A 23,674-nucleotide genomic window follows, 5' to 3' on the forward strand; every position below is an offset into this window, starting at 1 on the left:
AGTGAAGAGATACACGGGCTGCACTCTCCGTGATGTCACTGCTTCCTAATGAATGGATAGGCTATAATCTCAATGAATGAGACATGGACAAGGTCAACATAGTAAAAAGGTTGACACATGAAAAGATCAACATGAGGTTTTTTTTAAAAATGGTGTCGTTTTCTTCATAACATGACCCTGAACCCCAATCAGCACAGGTTACTATTCCCAATCATAGTCCACGTGAATGGTAAAGTATGAAACAGCTGGTCGACCTATAGACTGTCGATCTAACATCCGGATACGGTGAATGTCACAAGGTTTCTGTGCGGAACACGCTGCAGATTCTGCAATGCACATAAAGTGAGACTGTAGCACAAAAATACTCGCTCCTGGCAGATACCACCTTGGGAAGAGAATCCTGAAAACTGGGAATACGTCCACACCTCAGCACAGATATGGGTATGCTGGCTTCCCTACAGTCACCACATACAAGTGCAGGGTCCAATGTAACAGAAATGCCCCACTCATAGATAGGAGAATGGGAAGGCGGGGTGACCATAGAGCTGCAGGACAGTGGAAGGAGATGGATAGGAGAATGGGAAGGCGGGGTGACCATAGAGCTGCAGGACAGTGGAAGGAGATGGATAGGAGAATGGGAAGGGGGGGGTGACCATAGAGCTGCAGGACAGTGGAAGGAGATGGATAGGAGAATGGGAAGGCGGGGTGACCATAGAGCTGCAGGACAGTGGAAGGAGATGGATAGGAGAATGGGAAGGCGGGGTGACCATAGAGCTGCAGGACAGTGGAAGGAGATGGATAGGAGAATGGGAAGGCGGGGTGACCATAGAGCTGCAGGACAGTGGAAGGAGATGGATAGGAGAATGGGAAGGGGGGGTGACCATAGAGCTGCAGGACAGTGGAAGGAGATGGATAGGAGAATGGGAAGGCGGGGTGACCATAGAGCTGCAGGACAGTGGAAGGAGATGGATAGGAGAATGGGAAGGCGGGGTGACCATAGAGCTGCAGGACAGTGGAAGGAGATGGATAGGAGAATGGGAAGGCGGGGTGACCATAGAGCTGCAGGACAGTGGAAGGAGATAGATAGGAGAATGGGAAGGCGGGGTGACCATAGAGCTGCAGGACAGTGGAAGGAGATAATAAGAATTTACTTACCGATAATTCTATTTCTCATAGTCCGTAGTGGATGCTGGGGACTCCGAAAGGACCATGGGGGAATAGCGGCTCCGCAGGAGACTGGGCACAAAGTAAAAGCTTTAGGACTAGCTGGTGTGCACTGGCTCCTCCCCCTATGACCCTCCTCCAAGCCTCAGTTAGGATACTGTGCCCGGACGAGCGTACACAATAAGGAAGGATTTTGAATCCCGGGTAAGACTCATTACCAGCCACACCAATCACACCGTACAACTTGTGATCTGAACCCAGTTAACAGCATGATAACAGAAGGAGCCTCTGAAAAGATGGCTCACAACAACAATAACCCGATTTTTGTAACAATAACTATGTACAAGTAATGCAGACAATCCGCACTTGGGATGGGCGCCCAGCATCCACTACGGACTATGAGAAATAGAATTATCGGTAAGTAAATTCTTATTTTCTCTAACGTCCTAGTGGATGCTGGGGACTCCGAAAGGACCATGGGGATTATACCAAAGCTCCCAAACGGGCGGGAGAGTGCGGATGACTCTGCAGCACCGAATGAGAGAACTCCAGGTCCTCCTCAGCCAGGGTATCAAATTTGTAGAATTTAGCAAACGTGTTTGCCCCTGACCAAGTAGCTGCTCGGCAAAGTTGTAAAGCCGAGACCCCTCGGGCAGCCGCCCAAGATGAGCCCACTTTCCGTGTGGAATGGGCTTTTATAGATTTTGGCTGTGGCAGGCCTGCCACAGAATGTGCAAGCTGAATTGTACTACAAATCCAACGAGCAATCGTCTGCTTAGAAGCAGGAGCACCCAGCTTGGTGGGTGCATACAGGATAAACAGCGAGTCAGATTTTCTGACTCCAGCCGTCCTGGAAACATATTTTCAGGGCCCTGACTACGTCCAGCAACTTGGAATCCTCCAAGTCCCTAGTAGCCGCAGGCACCACGATAGGTTGGTTTAAGTGAAATGCTGAAACCACCTTAGGGAGAAATTGAGGACGAGTCCTCAATTCTGCCCTGTCCGTATGAAAAATTAGGTAAGGGCTTTTATAGGATAAAGCAGCCAATTCTGATACACGCCTGGCTGAAGCCAGGGCTAACAGCATTACCACTTTCCAAGTGAGATACTTCAAGTCCACAGTGGTGAGTGGTTCAAACCAATGTGATTTTAGGAATCCCAACACTACATTGAGATCCCAAGGTGCCACTGGAGGCACAAAAGGAGGCTGTATATGCAGTACTCCCTTGAAAAACGTCTGAACTTCAGGTACAGAAGCTAGTTCTTTTTGGAAGAATATCGACAGGGCCGAAATTTGAACCTTAATGGACCCTAATTTGAGGCCCATAGACAGTCCTGTTTGCAGGAAATGCAGGAATCGACCCAGTTGAAATTCCTCCGTAGGGGCCTTCCTGGCCTCGCACCACGCAACATATTTACGCCAAATACGGTGATAATGTTGTACGGTTACATCCTTCCTGGCTGACTTCATCCGGAATGCCTTTTTCCTTCAGGATCCGGCGTTCAACCGCCATGCCGTCAAACGCAGCCGCGGTAAGTCTTGGAACAGACATGGTCCCTGCTGGAGCAGGTCCTGTCTTAGAGGTAGAGGCCACGGGTCTTCCGTGAGCATCTCTTGAATTTCCGGGTACCAAGTCCTTCTTGGCCAATCCGGAGCCACGAGTATAGTCTTTACTCCTCTCCTTCTTATGATTCTCAGTACTTTTGGTATGAGAGGAAGAGGAGGGAACACATACACTGACCGGTACACCCACGGTGTTACCAGAGCGTCCACAGCTATTGCCTGAGGGTCCCTTGACCTGGAACAATATCTGTCCAGTTTTTTGTTGAGGCGAGACGCCATCATGTCCACCTTTGGTTTTTCCCAACGGTTTACAATCATGTGGAAGACTTCCGGGTGAAGTCCCCACTCCCCCGGGTGAAGATCGTGTCTGCTGAGGAAGTCTGCTTCCCAGTTGTCCACTCCCGGAATGAACACTGCTGACAGTGCTATCACATGATTTTCCGCCCAGCGAAGAATCCTTGCCACTTCCGTCATTGCCCTCCTGCTTCTTGTGCCGCCCTGTCTGTTTACGTGGGCGACTGCCGTGATGTTGTCCGACTGGATCAATACTGGCTGACCCTGAAGCAGAGGCCTTGCCTGACTTAGGGCATTGTAAATGGCCCTTAGTTCCAGGATATTTATGTGAAGTGACGTTTCCATGCTTGACCACAAGCCCTGGAAATTTTTTCCCTGTGTGACTGCTCCCCAGCCTCTCAGGCTGGCATCCGTGGTCACCAGGACCCAATCCTGAATGCCGAATCTGCGGCCCTCTAGGAGATGAGCACTCTGTAACCACCACAGGAGAGACACCCTTGTCCTTGGAGACAGGGTTATCCGCTGATGCATTTGAAGATGCGATCCGGACCATTTGTCTAGCAGATCCAACTGAAAAGTTCTTGCGTGGAATCTGCCGAATGGAATCGCTTCGTAAGAAGCCACCATCTTTCCCAGGACCCTTGTGCACTGATGCACTGACACCTGGCCTGGTCTTAGGAGTTTCCTGACTAGGTCGGATAACTCCCTGGCTTTCTCTTCCGGGAGAAACACCTTTTTCTGTACTGTGTCCAGAATCATCCCTAGGAACAGCAGACGTGTCGTCGGAATCAGCTGCGATTTTGGAATATTTAGAATCCATCCGTGCTGTCGTAGTACTATTTGCGATAGTGCTACTCCGACCTCTAACTGTTCTCTGGACCTTGCCCTTATCAGGAGATCGTCCAAGTAAGGGATAATTAAGACGCCTTTTCTTCGAAGAAGAATCATCATTTCGGCCATTACCTTGGTAAAGACCCGGGGTGCCGTGGACAATCCAAACGGCAGCGTCTGAAACTGATAGTGACAGTTCTGTACCACAAACCTGAGGTACCCTTGGTGAGAAGGGCAAATTGGGACATGGAGGTAAGCATCCTTGATGTCCAGAGACACCATGTAGTCCCCTTCTTCCAGGTTCGCTATCACAGCTCTGAGTGACTCCATCTTGAACTTGAACCTTTTTATGTAAGTGTTAAAGGTTTTCAGATTTAAAATGGGTCTCACCGAGCCGTCCGGCTTCGGTACCACAAACAGCGTGGAGTAATACCCCTTTCCCTGTTGTAGGAGGGGTACCTTGATTATCACTTGCTGGGAATACAGCTTGTGAATGGCTTCCAATACCGCCTCCCTGTCGGGGGTAGACGTTGGTAAAGCAGACTTCAAGAACCGGCGAGGGGGAGACGTCTCGAATTCCAATTTGTACCCCTGAGATACTACCTGCAGGATCCAGGGGTCCACTTGCGAGTGAGCCCACTGCGCGCTGAAATTCTTGAGACGGGCCCCCACCGTGCCCGAGTCCGCTTGTAAGGCCCCAGCGTCATGCTGAGGACTTGGCAGAAGCGGGGGAGGGCTTCTGGTCGTGGAAAGAAGCTGTCTGTTGTAGTCTTTTTCCCCTTCCTCTGCCCCGGGGCAGATATGAGTGGCCTTTTGCCCGCTTGCCCTTATGGGGACGAAAGGACTGAGCCTGAAAAGGCGGTATCTTTTTCTGCTGCGAGGTGACTTGGGGTAAAAAGGTGGATTTCCCAGCCGTTGCCACCAGGTCCGATAGACCGCCCCCAAATAACTCCTCCCCTTTATACGGCAATACTTCCATATGCCGTTTGGAATCCGCATCCCCTGACCACTGTCGCGTCCATAATCCTCTTCTGGCAGAAATGGACATCGCACTTACTCTTGATGCCAGAGTGCAAATGTCTCTCTGTGCATCTCGCATATATAGGAATGCATCCTTTAAATGCTCTATAGTCAATAATATATTGTCCCTGTCCAGGGTATCAATATTTTCAGTCAGGGAATCCGACCAAGCCACCCCAGCACTGCACATCCAGGCTGAGGCGATTGCTAGTCGCAGTATAACACCAGTATGTGTGTATATACTTTTAAGGATATTTTCCAGCCTCCTATCTGCTGGCTCCTTAAGGGCGGCCGTTTCTGGAGACGGTAACGCCACTTGTTTTGATAAGCGTGTGAGCGCCTTATCCACCCTAGGGGGTGTTTCCCAACGAGCCCTAACCTCTGGTGGGAAGGGATATAGTGCCAATAATTTTTTAGAAATTAGCAGTTTTCTGTCGGGGGTAACCCACGCTTCATCACACACTTCATTCAATTCATCTGATTCAGGAAAAACTACGGGTAGTTTTTTCACACCCCACATAATACCCCTTTTTGTGGTACTTGCAGTATCAGAGATGTGCAAAACCTCCTTCATTGCCGTGATCATGTAACGTGTGGCCCTACTGGAAAATACGTTTGTTTCTTCACCGTCGACACTGGAGTCAGTGTCTGTGTCTGGGTCCGTGTCGACCCACTGAGGTAATGGGCGTTTAATAGCCCCTGACGGTGTTTGAGACGCCTGGACAGGCACTAACTGAGCTGCCGGCTGTCTCATGTCGTCAACAGTTTTCTGTAACGTGCCGACACTGTCACGTAATTCCTTAATTACGGCCATCCATTCAGGTGTCGACTCCCTAGGGGGTGACATCACCATTATAGGCAATTGCTCCGCCTCCACATCATTTTCCTCCTCATACATGTCGACACACACGTACCGACACCCAGCACACACACAGGGAATGCTCTGATAGAGGACAGGACCCACTTAGCCCTTTGGGGAGACAGAGGGAGAGTTTGCCAGCACACACCAGAGCGCTATATATGTATAGGGACAACCTTACAATAAGTGTCTATCCCTTATAGCTGCTTATATCTGTTATTTTGCCAAATATGTGCCCCCCTCTCTTTTTTACCCTGTTTCTGTAGTTGCAGGATGCAGGGGAGATTCTGGGAGCCTTCCTACCAGCGGAGCTGTGTGGGAAAAATGGCGCTGTGTGCTGAGGAGATAGGCCCCGCCCCCTTCACGGCGGGCTCTTCTCCCGCTTTTTTCTGGAAAACTGGCAGGGGTTAAATACATCCATATAGCCCAGGAGCTATATGTGATGTATTTTTCGCCAACTAAGGTAAATTCATTGCTTCCCAGGACGCCCCCCCCCAGCGTCCTGCACCCTCAGTGACCGGAGTGTGAAGTGTGCTGAGAGCAATGGCGCACAGCTGCAGTGCTGTGCGCTACCTTATGAAGACAGGAAAGTCTTCTGCCGCCGATTTATGGACCTCTTCTTGCTTCAGCATCTGTAAGGGGGCCGGCGGCGCGGCTCCGGGACCCATCCATGGCTGGGCCTGTGATCGTCCCTCTGGAGCTAATGTCCAGTAGCCTAAGAAACCCATTCCACTCTGCACGCAGGTGAGTTCGTTTCTCTCCCCTAAGTCCCTCGATGCAGTGAGCCTGTTGCCAGCAGGTCTCACTGAAAATAAAAAACCTATTTAAACTTTTACTCTAAGCAGCTCAGGAGAGCCACCTAGATTGCACCCTTCTCGTTCGGGCACAAAATCTAACTGGGGCTTGGAGGAGGGTCATAGGGGGAGGAGCCAGTGCACACCAGCTAGTCCTAAAGCTTTTACTTTGTGCCCAGTCTCCTGCGGAGCCGCTATTCCCCCATGGTCCTTTCGGAGTCCCCAGCATCCACTAGGACGTTAGAGAAAGATAGGAGAATGGGAAGGCGGGGTGACCATAGAGCTGCAGGACAGTGGAAGGAGAGTACATTGACCCTTAGATAAAGCTCATTGTAAATGTAGGGAGTTCATTACTTACTATCACCCAGGATAAGCTCTACATCTGGGTCAATGTCAGAGTCTTCATCATGGCCTTCCTCATCTCCGTCTTCACCATCATCTTCGTCATCTTCCAGCAAATTGGCCAGTTCTTCATCATCTGAGGGAGAGAAGTCGTTCTCTCCGTCCTCGCCTGCCTGCTCGCCGGCCTCTTCCTCTAACTCCGCATCCAGCAAGGGGCCAAGGTCATCAGAATCGTCGTCGTCATCATCATCATCATCTTCATCCTCCTGCTCTTCCTCCTCCTGAGCCCCGAAAGGGAGAAGTTAGAGACCTAGAACGCCCAAAGCCCCCAGCTGAAACGTCCTTGTGCCGCTGACTCACCTGATCCTCCTCTTCATCCTCATCCTCTGCCAAGCGCTGCCTTCCTACCTCATAGAGGCGGCATACAGTGTCCATATTCAGAGAGTCCATCGTGCCTTGGTTCTGAGAGCAAAGACATAGAAACTGTAATATATCAACCAGAACGTACAACACTTCCGGATATGGACAGTGACCGAATCCTTTATGGCAGAACCCTGTGGAATCGGAGTGCACACTCACCTCAATCACAGCCAGGTAGCAGTCTTTTGTATCAGTGCAAAGGTCAAAGATGTTCCGCTTCACATCGATGGTAGCTGAAAGGTGACATTACAAAGCTCTCAGCACAGTAATACCCCAAACATAATATTACAATACTATACAGTAATAGTAATATAATAAACAGTCAACAAATCTACTGTTAGCCACAGGAACGAGGTCAGGAGGTATCAGACACCTGAATTATGTCTCACAACCTGTTTAGGGTTCCCCAGTTTATCCAGGGTATTTCTACATATTGGAAGTATCAGTTTTGTAGAACTCTGACACCTGGTGCCCCCACAATACCATCGCTACGCATTGGCTTTCCATCATTATGGAGCCGCTTTCATAGTGCGGCCATGGGGTTACAACTCACCAATGGGCTTGTAATCTGTGGCATTAAATGTGCGGAACGACGAGCCGAACGGACTCTTCATCCTGTCCTCCATAAGGTCATCATCATCATCTGCCTGCAGCATGGCTGGGAGAGCAGAGGAGAAAGACGGGAAGCGTATAAGGGTCTGGCACACGAGATGCTGGTGGGAGAGCATTACAGAACGCATACACAAAAAGCTTTACCTCCGTACATCACCGTTCCCGTGTTATTGAAGACCACGCGGCACTGGTCCAGCGCTGGCACGGTGTGAAGGAGGTGGAAGGTGCGTAGGTCCCACTAACAAGGACGGTTAAGAAAATGGACGTGCAGACAAAGCTATCACCTATCATGGATATACCCTAAGTCTAAATCTCAGCGTTCCAGGGAGACCGCAACATAACACATACACACAACGCAGCCCCTTGCAGCTTCCGCCGCAGACATGTTCTGGACAGGAGAAGCCGCAGCTGAGGGAGGTGGGAGAGTGTGACGTGTGCAATGTAATAGGGACCATTACCAGAGATGCCAACGTAAACGTGAATTGTCTGCCCCTGCGGAGGAGGAGGTGTGCCACTTGTGAGACCTTCAGATGTTACCCGGGAGCCCGCCACCGCTGATATACCCCACATAACGGCCCTGGGAGATGCAGACTCTGGAAGCTCCTGTGTCAATTGTGTGAACTAATTGAAGGTGTTACTCTCTTTCCACCCCCGGTGTCAGCAAGAGCTGGGTTCAGAGGTAACGGCGACGACACATTCTCCTGGGGGCGACGACACATTCCCCTGGGGGCGACGACACATTCCCCTGGGGGCGACGACACATTCCCCTGGGGGTCTAACAAGCACAAACTTACTAAGTGTATAAACTGGAATTTTACAGAAAACAAAACTGCAGACAGTTACATTTCAGTTTATAACACATCCTGTCCTGCTATAAGCAGAATGAAGGTGTGCTTTATAGCCGCTATACCCGGTCCTGGGTCTCCAGTGTCACCCGCCCTCTCTCCACAGGCTGCTATACCCGGTCCTGGGTCTCCAGTGTCACCCGCCCGCTCTCCACAGGCCGCTATACCCGGTCCTGGGTCTCCAGTGTCACCCGCCCTCTCTCCACAGGCCGCTATACCCGGTCCTGGGTCTCCAGTGTCACCCGCCCTCTCTCCACAGGCCGCTACACCCGGTCCTGGGTCTCCAGTGTTACCCGCCCTCTCTCCACAGGCCGCTATACCCGGTCCTGGGTCTCCAGTATCACCCGCCCTCTCTCCACAGGCCGCTATACCCGGTCCTGGGTCTCCAGTGTCACCCGCCCGCTCTCCACAGGCCGCTATACCCGGTCCTGGGTCTCCAGTGTCACCCGCCCTCTCTCCACAGGCCGCTACACCCGGTCCTGGGTCTCCAGTGTCACCCGCCCTCTCTCCACAGGCCGCTACACCCGGTCCTGGGTCTCCAGTGTCACCCGCCCGCTCTCCACAGGCCGCTACACCCGGTCCTGGGTCTCCAGTGTCACCCGCCCGCTCTCCACAGGCCGCTATACCCGGTCCTGGGTCTCCAGTGTCACCCGCCCTCTCTCCACAGGCCGCTATACCCGGTCCTGGGTCTCCAGTGTCACCCGCCCTCTCTCCACAGGCCGCTATACCCGGTCCTGGGTCTCCAATGTTACCCGCCCTCTCTCCACAGGCTGCTATACCCGGTCCTGGGTCTCCAGTGTCACCCGCCCTCTCTCCACAGGCCGCTATACCCGGTCCTGGGTCTCCAGTGTTACACGCCCTCTCTCCACAGGCCGCTATACCCGGTCCTGGGTCTCCAGTGTTACCCGCCCGCTCTCCACAGGCCGCTATACCCGGTCCTGGGTCTCCAGTGTTACCCGTCCTCTCTCCACAGGCCGCTATACCCGGTCCTGGGTCTCTGGGTCTCCAGTGTTACCCGCCCGCTCTCCACAGGTCGCTACACCCGGTCCTGGGTCTCCAGTGTTACCCGCCCGCTCTCCACAGGCCGATATACCCGGTCCTGGGTCTCCAGTGTCACCCGTCCTCTCTCCACAGGCCGCTATACCCGGTCCTGGGTCTCCAGTGTCACCCGCCCTCTCTCCACAGGCCGCTATACCCGGTCCTGGGTCTCCAGTGTTACCCGTCCTCTCTCCACAGGCCGATATACCCGGTCCTGGGTCTCCAGTGTCACCCGCCCTCTCTCCACAGGCCGCTATACCCGGTCCCGGGTCTCCAGTGTCACCCGCCCTCTCTCCACAGGCCGCTATACCCGGTCATGGGTCTCCAGTGTCACCCGCCCTCTCTCCACAGGCCGCTATACCCGGTCCTGGGTCTCCAGTGTTACCCGTCCTCTCTCCACAGGCCGATATACCCGGTCCTGGGTCTCCAGTGTCACCCGCCCTCTCTCCACAGGCCGATATACCCGGTCCTGGGTCTCCAGTGTCACCCGCCCTCTCTCCACAGGCCGATATACCCGGTCCTGGGTCTCCAGTGTCACCCGCCCTCTCTCCACAGGCCGCTATACCCGGTCATGGGTCTCCAGTGTCACCCGCCCTCTCTCCACAGGCCGCTATACCCGGTCCTGGGTCTCCAGTGTTACCCGTCCTCTCTCCACAGGCCGATATACCCGGTCCTGGGTCTCCAGTGTCACCCGCCCTCTCTCCACAGGCCGCTATACCCGGTCCTGGGTCTCCAGTGTTACCCGCCCTCTCTCCACAGGCCGCTACACCCGGTATCTATATATCTATATGCCGGATCTACAACCACTGAGTGCAGGATACAATCTCGGTGTTGACGATGACCTCCAGCCCATTCGGATGAAAGACGCCGCTGATGTTCATGTTGAATTTATCAAACTTGTGAATTGCTTGGGAGGAGCGTACGTCCCACAGGACCCCGTCATTCAGCACCAGGTCATCCGTGGGGTTGAACGTGGCGCAGTTACGCTTGTAGTTATTTGCCAAATCTGGGTTGTACAACGTGAGCAACTTCTGGCCCGTCTGGATGTCATAGATCTGTAAGAGAGCGCTGGACAGTAAGAGACAGGTACACGCTAGCTATGCCGGTCTGTCACTGAGAACCTGTCAGACTGCCTTCTCCTACACATCCACTATATAAATCTTCCCATCACACCTATCACAGTATTGAGGCAAGCTGTAAGAGGACACATCTGTCAGTGTACCAATATAAATACCCACGTGAGCAATGTCTTCCTTTGTACCAATGACACGATCCTGCGAGTGTTTACTGAACTCCACGTAATGATCCTCTGTGAACGAATGTCTGCAGATACAGGAGAGAAGGGTGAGCACCGGGATCTAGCGGGACTACGGGAATCTACTGTCCTCACTGTCGCCTGGACGCACACTCACTTCATGTCAAACACAGACTTCATGCCCCATAAGGCGGAGAGCGGCTGACTCCAAGTGGCAGCGGTCAGGAGAAGACACCCATCCTGTGTAAGGTGAGAAAAAGCCATCAGAGACCTTCAGGAATCAGTACGGTCAGGCGCCACAGGAGGTCACACACTAACTGTATACGGGTCAGGTGCCACAGGAGGTCACACGCTACCTGTATACGGGTCAGGCGCCACAGGAGGTCACACGCTACCTGTATACGGGTCAGGCGCCACAGGAGGTCACACGCTACCTGTATACGGTCAGGCGCCACAGGAGGTCACACGCTACCTGTATACGGGTCAGGCGCCACAGGAGGTCACACGCTACCTGTATACGGGTCAGGCGCCACAGGAGGTCACACGCTACCTGTATACGGGTCAGGCGCCACAGGAGGTCACACGCTACCTGTATACGGGTCAGGCGCCACAGGAGGTCACACGCTACCTGTATACGGGTCAGGCGCCACAGGAGGTCACACGCTACCTGTATACGAGTCAGGCGCCACAGGAGGTCACACGCTACCTGTATATGGTCAGGCGCTATAGCAGGTCACACGCTACCTGTATATGGTCAGGAGCTATAGGAGGTCACACACTGCCTGTATATGGTCAGATGCTATAGGAGGTCACACGCTACCTGTATATGGTCAGATGCTATAGGAGGTCACACACTGCCTGTATATGGTCAGATGCTATAGGAGGTCACACGCTACCTGTATATGGTCAGACGCCAGAGGTCACACGCTACCTGTATATGGTCAGACGCCATAAGTCGTCACACGCTACCTGTATATGGTCTGATGCTATAGGTCACACGCTACCTGTATATGGTCAGATGCTATAGGAGGTCACACGGTACCTGTATATGGTCAGATGCTATAGGAGGTCACACGCTACCTGTATATGGTCAGATGCTATAGGAGGTCACACACTGCCTGTATATGGTCAGATGCTATAGGAGGTCACACGCTACCTGTATATGGTCAGATGCTATAGGAGGTCACACGGTACCTGTATAAGGTCAGATGCTATAGGTCACACGCTACCTGTATATGGTCGGATGCTATAGGAGGTCACACGCTACCTGTATATGGTCTGATGCTCTAGGAGGTCACACGCTACCTGTATATGGTCTGATGCTATAGGAGGTCACACGCTACCTGAATATGGTCTGATGCTCTAGGAGGTCACACGCTACCTGTATATGGTCTGATGCTATAGGAGGTCACACGCTACCTGTATATGGTCTGATGCTATAGGAGGTCACACACTACCTGTATATGGTCTGATGCTATAGGAAGTCACACACTACCTGTATATGGTCAAACGCCAGAGGTCACACGCTACCTGTATATGGTCACACGCTACCTGTATATGGTCAGGTGCTATAGGAGGTCACACACTACCTGTACATGGTCAGACGCCAGAGGTCACATGCTACCTGTATATGGTCACACGCTACCTCTATATGGTCAGGTGCTATAGGAGGTCACACACTACCTGTATATGGTCTGATGCTCTAGGAGGTCACACACTACCTGTATATGGTCTGATGCTCTAGGAGGTCACACACTACCTGTACATGGTCAGACGCCAAAGGTCACATGCTACCTGTATATGGTCTGATGCTATAGGAGGTCACACACTACCTGTATATGGTCTGATGCTATAGGAGGTCACACGCTACCTGTATATGGTCACACGCTACCTGTATATGGTCAGGTGCTATAGGAGGTCACACACTACCTGTACATGGTCAGACGCCAGAGGTCACATGCTACCTGTATATGGTCACACGCTACCTCTATATGGTCAGGTGCTATAGGAGGTCACACACTACCTGTATATGGTCTGATGCTATAGGAGGTCACACACTACCTGTATATGGTCTGATGCTCTAGGAGGTCACACGCTACCTGTATATGGTCTGATGCTCTAGGAGGTCACACGCTACCTGTATATGGTCTGATGCTATAGGAAGTCACACACTACCTGTATATGGTCTGATGCTCTAGGAGGTCACACGCTACCTGTATATGGTCAGACGCCAGAGGTCACATGCTACCTGTATATGGTCACAGGCTACCTCTATATGGTCAGGTGCTATAGGAGGTCACACACTACCTGTATATGGTCAGGCGCTATAGAAACGATGAATGGTGGCTTCACATTTGCTCATACCCTATGCCGGGGCAGGTCAGGCAAGGGGCAGCAGAAAAATACTTTGTTCTTAATTAGAAAAATCTAATTTTATTTCTGCTTGTGGTGTCAGGAGGAAATAGGCAGACTGCTGGCAGAGTGGTCAGCAAAGTAAGAGGCTGGGGAAGCAGTGGGAAGCAGTCCCTTACCCGAGACGGCTCCAGGTGTGTTATGGCGGAGTTGTGGCAGTTGTAGCTGGCTTCCTCCTGGCCGCTGAACACATTATACAGTTTGAGCTGCCCCGTGCACGTGCCCAGCATCAGGAAACGTTCCCGGGCCGAAAACGCACAACACGTAAATCCGCTTTCATCTTCATTGGCTTCCCGGAACACGGAGATTGGACGGAACCTACCAGAAGAGAGGACAAGTCACCAATACCGCAACGTATCTCCTGCAGGAATCTAAATGTTGCATTCCCAATGTAATCTCACCTGCTAAATATGAGGTGCCGATCGAAGCATCCACCATCTGCCCCCCCGTATTTGGGGAAGGCCGCACGGCGGGTCAGGCGTGAAGTGCAATTGGTTGGTGCTTGTCTGCGTTGCTTGGGTTCTGGACATTGGTGGGGGGTGAAGAGGGAGAAGGGAGGGCAAATGGCCACTGGGTTCTTACAGCGAGCATGCTGTTCCCGCAAGTACTCGGTCATAATACTGTCCAAGGTAGGTGGAGAAGGCACATGGCGCTCCAGCTGTTTCCTGAACGCTGGACTCTGGCTGTAAGCACCGTGGTCCGACTTCTGCCTCAGAACCCGCCCTCTCTTCCCATTGCAGGGCGACTGGCGCTCTCTCACAAAGCTGATCCGGCCAATCAGAGGGGAGCCTGTGGATACTGGGGCAGGCGATGCTATCTGGGGAGGCAGCGGAGCTCGGGCAGGTGGGTGAGGGCACATGGAGCTGGTGGATAGGCGCGCAGGGATGCGCGGCGTGCGTGGCAGGGCAACCGGTGATGAGGTAGCAGGCGGCTGAGTGGTGGCCGCTGGCAGGAAGGAGGAATGGGAGGCCGCAGTCATGGGGAGGTCGGCCTCTCGCGTCAGAGTCGTTACGGTTTCCTGCAGCCCCTTTGACACGAGATGGTTGCGAATTAACAACAACAGTTCCTTCTCTGGAAAGGTGATTCGGGATTGTGCCACCACATCTGCCTTCTGCAGCCGCGCCAAGGAAACATCGCTCCCCATCAGCAGCGGCTTCCCGGAGACCCGCTCAATCAGCTCCGCTGCAAACTTGCAGAAGCGGACGTGCTCGCTGCGTTTATCCTGCAGTATCGGCTCCTTCATCAGCTGCTGAATCTGACCGCTGCTGAATAAGGGAAGCTTGCTGATGATCTGCCGTACGGCAGTACTCCGACCTAGCCCAACCAACGCCTTGCAGGACAGGGTCCGAATTTGGTCAGCATCCGTTATGGGCATCTTGACCGACAGCAGCGACAGGAGGACCTTGATACCATTATTAGACTGGACTACATTCCACATCTTGGAAAGTGTTGGCTCCCCGCTTCCTCTACGTCCAGGCGGATGGTAAGAGTGGGAAATGGGAGGCCGGCGTCGAGGTGTGCCAGAGACGTATTTGCCGATGCTGGAGATCCGGCTCTCGGGGGCGCACACACAATTGATGATGATCTGCAATGCCGATTTCTGGATCTCTGCGTCGTGGGTGAAGAATTCTCCCTCTGCCACCCCCAATACAATGCTCATTCCTAACGTGGAAAGGAAGACGCAGAGTAAGAGGAAGATCAGTAAGAACCACGAACAAATGGCTAACGTGGAAGCAGCGACACGCTCTCACCTACAGTAGAGACAGTGGAACCTGCCTCATCCAGAACATCCACCGACTCGGCCAGCTGCAGCTGAATCTTTGGCACCACAGTGAGGATGGCGAGAACATCTAGGGCATACCGGACCGTATCGTTTCTGTGTGGAGATGAGTAGTCGTTTCAGGGTGAGACTCTTCTATGCGCAGTTACCCCAGGGCTTGTTATGTAGCCCTATGGTGTTATAACTACACAGTATGCTACAATATGGGACAGGGGATCCAAGTAGTAAGATAACAAAGAGCATTTACCCCCTTAGGAGACTTTATACATGACATCACTGCTATTGGTTACTAAAAATGACGCTAAATAAAGCTTAGATCTGCGGCAAACACTCTGATGGCGGCACGACCGCCGGGTGGGGTGTTGGAGGCTGCTTCTCCGTGAGGGTTAGAATTCTGCAGCTGTGGAAAAGCTCTCGCCGGTCCCCAGTGCCCTGTGAGTAACAATGGTCTCTGTGCCACGCTCACCTGGCGTAATACGTCTTCCAGCTACAGGCGATGGAGATGAGCTGGAGCAGGAGCTGCACACAAGACAGCTTAAGGAAAACTTCGGCAGGTTCCCAGTACAGCTGAGAGGGTCCAAACTCTATCAAGTATTCCATCATCTCCACAATCTGCTCCCGGGTGTACGTACAAGCCTGAGAGAGGAGAGAACCAGAGGAGGGGTGAGAAGGGGTGGTTCCTGGTACACCCCTCGCTGCAGGACTAATAACATGTAACATATGCAGGAGAAAGTCTACTCTACATGAAGCATCTGAAAGAGGGACTACCAGAAGTAATATGTTATAAAACAAGAACACGGGACACCCATAAGAGCATGATTGCGAAGTTATGTCACTGTGCTCTGTTCACGCACATGAAAAGGTGAGCGCTCACAGAGAACAGGTGACAGAATGACCCATCTATCAATGTGTGACTAGATATAATTTACTCACATCGCAGAGAACCAGTACTAGTCGGGCCTCACCGCAGTGATGTCACTAGCCCCTAGCGAGCCGATAGGCTGCGGTGTCTGTCCGGTCCCCGAGTAAGATTCTCTCGCTGCCTTCCAGGGTGCAGAAGAGAACGGACCATTCATAAATCTTAAGTTTATACTTTCACTACTCTGGGTCAGAAAACATGTCACCTCTATCGGAGGTACCCAGCACATCCTGTTATAGCAGTGTTTTCCAACCACTGTGCCGTGGCCCACTAGTGTGCCCTGAGCAGTCTCCAGGTGTGCCGCCATAGAAGCACAGCCAGGCCCGTCAGTGTTTTGCCGCTACTGAGGCCCCGGAACGATCAGTACTGGTGGGTTTAGTGGTTGCAGAGCTAGTTCTAATTTTGGGCCCGGGCAGTGTTGGGCTCTTCTGGCTTTCTCAGATGTGGTTCAGGCATTACCTATGGAGAAGCTGCGACACACAATCCTAGGACACACAACTGCACCATGCATCACCATTATATCTGAGTGTGCCTTGGCAATATTAAAATCTTGTTAAGTGTGCCGCGAGTTGTAAAAGGTTGAAAATGTCTGCTATAGTGTTCTCCAAACAGCTACCTATACCCTCTATATGACGGGCATCTGTGCCTAACTCAATGGGACCTTAAAACCACCCAATGAACAGAGGATACCATGATCCACGGCCTGGAAGATAAAGGACAGGGAAGATGATGAATAACGGAGGGAAAGTATAGCTCCCATACATGACAAATTGCTTTGCTGACCTTGCATGGAGGAGGCGGGTGTATTGGAAGCCCCCCTTCTGTGCGCTGCAACGACTGCTTGACTTGCTCCACCTTTAGGGCAAGATGTGCTTCGAAGTATCGGCGCAGAGCCATGCACGTGTGCTTGCCTGTCTGGCGGCTGGCGAAAATCTCATCATCGCTCAGCAGAGCCCCCTGGTCCTCCAAGTTCAGGATCTCCAGAGTGCTGATCTGTGAGGGGGAGGACGTGTCACACAAATAACCTCACACTCCTATTCATCCGCCCCGCTACAGCACACATACCTCACCCAACCCCAAAGCTCAGTGCCCACCACTTATATTACCACCGGTGCATCGGAAGGGGAGTCACTTGCCCCGGACCCCACCTCTTACAGACCATCTCTCCCCAGGCCCCACTTACAAGATTAACCAGCCGCCGCAGACCATCCTGGGTATCAAACAGCTCCAACACAGCCCGGAAGGAGAAGCAGATGGAGAAGAACATGGTGGCGTGGCAGCAGCCGGAGGCGTGAGAGCATTCCATCAGCCACAGGGTGTAACTCACTACATCCACCAGAACCTTGTGCGGGTGCATGCAGACCTGGGAGAGGCACAGAACATCGTCACTCCAGCTAAACATTACCACCGACGTACGTCTGACCAATCATATCAGGGGACTTACCCGTTCCATGGCGTCCTGGTTATAAGACAAGTAGTAGAGACACATGGATACCCCAGTCGCTGCCATGGAAGGACGAGGGATCTCCAGCAATTTCTGTACACCCCCATGAGACACAAACTCTGCTGCAAACTTGTTGTGGAGGAGAAGAGAGGCCAAATGCTGGGTAGAAAGAGACTGAAGTGAGCGGAGAGCGCGGAGGCCCGCCGGACCAAGAGGGGTAACACAGGAGCGAGTCACCCCCAACTTACCTTAAGCGCCTCGAATGTGAGCAGAACGTCATTGGTTCGTTTCAGATCAATATAATACATCATCAGCTCTCGGGAGCCCAACTGCATGAAAATGGGAAGCAGCTGAGGAGAGACGAGAAGAAGACACCTATCAACGGCGCTATACAGGCGCTCTCTACCAATATACACTGAAATATCCATACATGGGAAGAAATCCCAGGACCTGGATTCACAACCATTGTGCACCCCTTAATGTCTGTAATACGTGCAAATTCCTCCAGACAGCAGTGTGGGTCTAATTCAGATCTGATCTCTGGGCTGCTGACTTTGCTGTTCTGCGATCAGATAGTCGCCGCCTCCAGGGGGAGTGTATATTCACCGTGCAAGTGTGCGATCCCATGTGTACGCCGAGCTGCGAAAATCCAGTGTGTGCAGTGTGTGCGCAGCCCAGGACTTACTCCTACAGTGCGATACACACAGGCTGATCGGGGGGCGGAGCTGACGTCACACACCCGCCCTGAAAACGCTTGAGAACGCCTGCACTTTTCCGGACACTCCCTGTAAACGCTCAGTTGCCACCCACAAACGCCCTCCTCCTGTCAATCCCCTTGCGAACCCCCGTGCAATCTGATTTTTTGCACCATCCCGTCGCTGACCGGCATGAGCATTGCGGTGTGTGCGCAGTTAGGATCTGATCCCCCACTGTGCGAAAACACACAGCAGCGATCAGATCTGAATTACCCCTCTGCGTCCTGGGCACCAAACTTAAGTTTATATGCTTTTAAACCGTCCATCAGTGCGGCATATTGTGCGCTACACAGTAACGAGAAATGGTAAAAATACATGATGATGATGAATAATATTACTATAGTAGAGGAGAACGTTGTATCGCAGAATTTTTAGGTTGTACTATTAGTTATTATGTTTTGTAACATTTTCTTAGTTTCCAACCTAGCCGACTCCCCCCAGGTGTCATTCTAGCCAAACCCCTCCCCCAGGTATTACAGGTGCATTGGTCCTGCAAATATTGGACCAGCCAGGAGAAGACCTCAGGTAGCTGGGGGCCTCCTGACTATGGGGAGATCTGCAGAGAGAGTCACATGCCGCCCCCCCCCCTCTCTGTGTGTGTCAGGCTAGCGGCCCCTAAGGGCTCCGAGGGGGGCAGGTCCTCGTCGTACCTCTACTGCGCAGCTGCTGGACGGATATCCGGCCGCTTATATTATAGAACCCTCTAGAACCCTTAAATCGTCACATACAGCCTGGGCGTGTCAGATGCCGAAAGTCTGATCTGATAAACGAGGGGCTTCTCACCTCCTGGTATTCTCCGAGAGGAGTGAGATACTGCAGAATCAGTCTTTGCTCAATGGCCGGTGTCAGGGGAGACAAGCTGTAATTGGTTCCTATAACCCAGACGGACATCTCCGACCAGCTGCTGTTGGAGAGCTCGCTGGGTGCTCGCTCCAAATCGGAGTAGCTGAGTTTCTGCTTCACCTTGCGGTGAGCCTCGTAGTCCGCCTTTGTTCTCCGCGGTGGTCCTGTGCCGTCAGAATTAACCAGGACCCCAGATCCCAGGGAGGTAGATGGCTGAAAAGAGAGGTCCAGATTTTCATCTTTAGGTCTGGGGTCCAGTGTGTTTTCTCCGTAGTCCATATCCACGGCCTCTTCATCCAGCGGGAGGAGTGGCTCACCGAGAGGCTTACGCGGACTCTGGCGCTTCAATTCCGGCTTGCAGGTGGCATCTCGAGACTGAAGTTCACGCAACCTGCGCAGAACGAGGCCGACCTACAGACAGACGGCACAAAGACGCAGGAAAACACCAAGCGGTCAGCGCAAGCGTAAAAGCCAGGAAATAACTGGACACGTATAAACATTTCCATATTCCTGTAAGTGCCCTGAGCGGCTTCCACTACTGGTTCTATTGCTAAGATAATTCGCTTTCTCCATAAATATTTCCCTCATTTATCATAAATACTATATACTGGTATCAGAAACATTAAAATGTATATATTCAGCAAAAACCCACTGTGCATTTATATTGCCCCCACTGGCTTACTGTAATACCACTTTCAGACAGAAAAATCGCAAAATCCTGGGGGGGGGGTTCGCAAAACCGGGATAAACCCAGGTTACAGTTCCTAACCCCCTTTCACACAGCACATTTAACCCGGATTATTCCCGGGTCGACCCCTTTCAGATCGAACCCGTGTCAGCCCTGTAATAGACTTGTGTGTCATAAGAAATTGACTTTTTATGGCACACAGAGATGAGGTCATGAGAAGTGGGTGGTGGTCAAAACCCTTGAGGTAAGTATCTTGGCAATGTTGGTGTACACTGTGGCGTCTTTCACTGTCCCAGTGATCTGCTCCCGGATCTCCTCCTCCCCTCTAATACCAAGCATCTCCCTTATCCCTTCCTCCTTCCGGTGCGCCATGCTGTCTCTCTCCGTCTCCCCTGCAGCACAATTGTGACCTCAGACGCCAGCGCCAGTGCCACACCCGCTCAGCCAATCAGAGAGACCCTGCTGCTCAGCCAATCACCGGTGCCCTGCCAGCTCAGCCAATAAGCGCTGTTAACCGGGACCCATTTAAAAAAAAATGGGTCAGACCCTTTCAGACAGCCGGCAACCCGTGTACGATCTGGGAAAAACCCAGGCAGAAACCGGAGTCGAAGTCACGGGAATTCAGTCCGGGCTGACCCTTTCAGACAGAAAAAATTTCCGAGTCGACCCGTCTCGAGCCGGGAAATTACCGGGTTCTTTTCTCTGTCTGAAAGGGGTTAAAGTGGCCTTTTCCTATCCTGCTTTCTTACACCTGAGCCCAAGACAAAGTATGACCAGGACATGACGGAGATGCTCAATATACAGTATTTATTCACTTACCATCTGAGAGTTCTCGTCTCGGTAATTAGCGGCAATATCCTGGTTCTCCATAGCGCCACCGAGCAATCCGACGGCGAAGGTGCGGAGAGGCTGCTCGGCTTCCCGCGCCCACTTGAACAGGTTTTCCACGATTCCTTCCTAATACCGAAATACAGAGTTTAGTTTCATCGCGCCGCCACGGGGGGTGGGAAGCTCATCTACTGTACAATCGATATGTACGCAGGAAGTACAGATGTGTCCTCATACAACTAGCCTCCATACGCCATGCAGCGCAAATTAATCCGCACAGTCTCCTGGTGCATCCTTGTCACACTGCGCAGCGGCCAAGATGCATTTTCTGCCCAACGCTAGCAGAGTCTCACGGGACTGGACGCACCAAGAGGGTCTGTTTGACGCAACTGCAGCAGCGATGTACGAGGACACGACTGTAAGGGACGGTCACCGAGGGGGAGAGGACTCACTTTCTCCTGGAACACCACAGCAGTCTCCAGCCCAGGCATTATGTCCAGTAACAGGCGACAGGCCGCTGTGTTCAGGGGCGGCTCCCGGCTCGTCATGACATATGCGTTCACTAGCTAAAGAGAAAGCAAAGCTTACACCATGCACAGCTAACTACACGAACACTAAGTCACATATACAAAATCCGCTTTCATTTTATCTATACCCCAAATGTGTTCTGCTGCCACATACGCGCCAGACGCCAACAGACGTAGCGACACACTTACCGCATTCATAAAGTCATCGTTCTTAAAGAGAATACGCAGCAGATGTCCCAGCATGCACTCAGGGTTTGCACGTCCTGGAAAACATACAGCAGCGTGACGCACAATAATAATGACACAACATTCTCTATAAGGCGACTCAACCAGCTGCACTAAGCAAGACCAAATCAGGAGATAGGGACGCTGGAGCCTGCACGGGCCAGGACTGTGATCCTACATGATTACACAATTAGCGGTACGCGGGACACGAAACAGCTTAACGGAAAAGACAGTTTAGAAGAGTCGTCCCAGTATCTATAAATAACCGTCGTTATGTGTGAGGACGTACAGGGGCTGATTAAATAAATTGAGGAATCCGCCAGAACGGCTTCACGTGTTACCTGGCAGAATGCGGGTTCTATGGAGGCGGACGCAGAATCAGCCTACCGTAACTCGCCATTCTAAGACGACAGCAGCTCACATGAGATTGAAAGCAGCCCTTTAATAATAATTAAGGGGTCTCTATTCTGTTAGATCGAGCTATAAAAAGTCAGACTAGCATTCCGTCAAATTCCCTTAATATAGGTCAATACGTAGATGTTTTATAAGAGTTATAAATAAATGCTGAATATCCACCATACATATATCCCCAGAGAGAATTTAAGTACTAAAAACACATTTCTCTATGTATATACCCACTTCTATAGCCATAAACTCACCTGGATGTCTGTCGTCAAAGGGGTCTGGGTCACCCTTGCGGTACTCCTCTGTCTCCTTCTCAATCAGCTCTGAAATCCTAGGATACAAGGGACAGTATGATCATTCTAGACACGTCACACAGCAGCACCCGTCACCCTGAACACATGTAATCATTATTCCGCTATTCAGGCACGCTGGCTACAAAGAAATCCCCATCAGTAATAATAATACCGCGTCTCTCTCACCTGGTTAACAAAGGCACCATGTCCTGCCCACCTCCGTGTCCCGACTCCCATTGTTCCAGCAACGCGCTCAGCTCCGCCTTGGAGTCCACGTGTGTCCCCGAGGCCGACATGTCTAAAACATAGGACAAGGTGTGAGCCAAAGCATTCAGTGACCCACACAGCAGAGACACAGGACAAGGTGTGAGCCAAAGCATTCACTGACCCATACAGCTGAAACGTAGGACAAGGTGTGAGCCAAAGCATTCAGTGACCCATACAGCTGAAACACAGGACAAAGATGTGAGCCAAAGCATTCACTGACCCATACAGCTGAAACGTAGGACAAGGTGTGAGCCAAAGCATTCACTGACCCATACAGCTGAAACATAGGACAAGGTGTGAGCCAAAGCATTCAGTGACCCATACAGCTGAAACGTAGGACAAGGTGTGAGCCAAAGCATTCAGTGACCCATACAGCTGAAACACAGGACAAGGTGTGAGCCAAAGCATTCACTGACCCATACAGCTGAAACGTAGGACAAGGTGTGAGCCAAAGCATTCAGTGACCCATACAGCTGAAACGTAGGACAAGGTGTGAGCCAAAGCATTCAGTGACCCATACAGCTGAAACACAGGACAAGGTGTGAGCCAAAGCATTCACTGACCCATACAGCTGAAACGTAGGACAAGGTGTGAGCCAAAGCATTCAGTGACCCATACAGCTGAAACATAGGACAAGGTGTGAGCCAAAGCATTCAGTGACCCACACAGCAGAGACACAGGACAAGGTGTGAGCCAAAGCATTCACTGACCCATACAGCTGAAATATAGGACAAGGTGTGAGCCAAAGCATTCACTGACCCATACAGCTGAAACGTAGGACAAGGTGTGAGCCAAAGCATTCAGTGACCCACACAGCTGAAACGTAGGACAAGGTGTGAGCCAAAGCATTCAGTGACCCACACAGCTGAAACGTAGGACAAGGTGTGAGCCAAAGCATTCAGTGACCCATACAGCTGAAACGTAGGACAAGGTGTGAGCCAAAGCATTCAGTGACCCATACAGCTGAAATATAGGACAAGGTGTGAGCCAAAGCATTCAGTGACCCACACAGCTGAAACGTAGGACAAGGTGCGAGCCAAAGCATTCAGTGACCCATACAGCTGAAACGTAGGACAAGGTGTGAGCCAAAGCATTCAGTGACCCATACAGCTGAAACGTAGGACAAGGTGTGAGCCAAAGCATTCAGTGACCCACACAGCTGAAACGTAGGACAAGGTGTGAGCCAAAGCATTCAGTGACCCATACAGCTGAAACGTAGGACAAGGTGTGAGCCAAAGCATTCACTGACC

General features: G+C 51.9%; 1 protein-coding gene across 2 annotated transcripts in view; it reads right to left on the reverse strand.

The window, feature by feature from the left end:
- The window catches only part of DCAF1 (DDB1 and CUL4 associated factor 1), a 60,338-nt gene that overhangs the window by 3,182 nt on the left and 33,482 nt on the right, over window positions 1-23,674 (reverse strand). For both annotated transcript variants that reach the window (XM_063941386.1, XM_063941385.1), the window contains exons 2-23: window positions 22,344-22,455; window positions 22,119-22,195; window positions 21,424-21,497; window positions 21,160-21,273; window positions 20,699-20,836; window positions 19,132-19,602; window positions 17,842-17,943; window positions 17,594-17,752; window positions 17,333-17,512; window positions 16,933-17,142; window positions 15,697-15,866; window positions 15,202-15,326; window positions 13,852-15,112; window positions 13,570-13,768; window positions 11,196-11,278; window positions 11,022-11,106; window positions 10,605-10,838; window positions 8,045-8,138; window positions 7,842-7,946; window positions 7,448-7,521; window positions 7,229-7,330; window positions 6,885-7,149 (exon numbers count right to left, since the gene is read on the reverse strand). In XM_063941386.1, coding sequence (XP_063797456.1) covers window positions 6,885-7,149; window positions 7,229-7,330; window positions 7,448-7,521; window positions 7,842-7,946; window positions 8,045-8,138; window positions 10,605-10,838; window positions 11,022-11,106; window positions 11,196-11,278; window positions 13,570-13,768; window positions 13,852-15,112; window positions 15,202-15,326; window positions 15,697-15,866; window positions 16,933-17,142; window positions 17,333-17,512; window positions 17,594-17,752; window positions 17,842-17,943; window positions 19,132-19,602; window positions 20,699-20,836; window positions 21,160-21,273; window positions 21,424-21,497; window positions 22,119-22,195; window positions 22,344-22,455 — 4,434 coding nt within the window. The remainder of the gene's footprint in view (window positions 1-6,884; window positions 7,150-7,228; window positions 7,331-7,447; window positions 7,522-7,841; window positions 7,947-8,044; window positions 8,139-10,604; window positions 10,839-11,021; window positions 11,107-11,195; window positions 11,279-13,569; window positions 13,769-13,851; window positions 15,113-15,201; window positions 15,327-15,696; window positions 15,867-16,932; window positions 17,143-17,332; window positions 17,513-17,593; window positions 17,753-17,841; window positions 17,944-19,131; window positions 19,603-20,698; window positions 20,837-21,159; window positions 21,274-21,423; window positions 21,498-22,118; window positions 22,196-22,343; window positions 22,456-23,674) is intronic.

Source organism: Pseudophryne corroboree, chromosome 9 (genome assembly GCF_028390025.1).
Source record: "Pseudophryne corroboree isolate aPseCor3 chromosome 9, aPseCor3.hap2, whole genome shotgun sequence".
NCBI lineage: Eukaryota > Metazoa > Chordata > Amphibia > Anura > Myobatrachidae > Pseudophryne > Pseudophryne corroboree.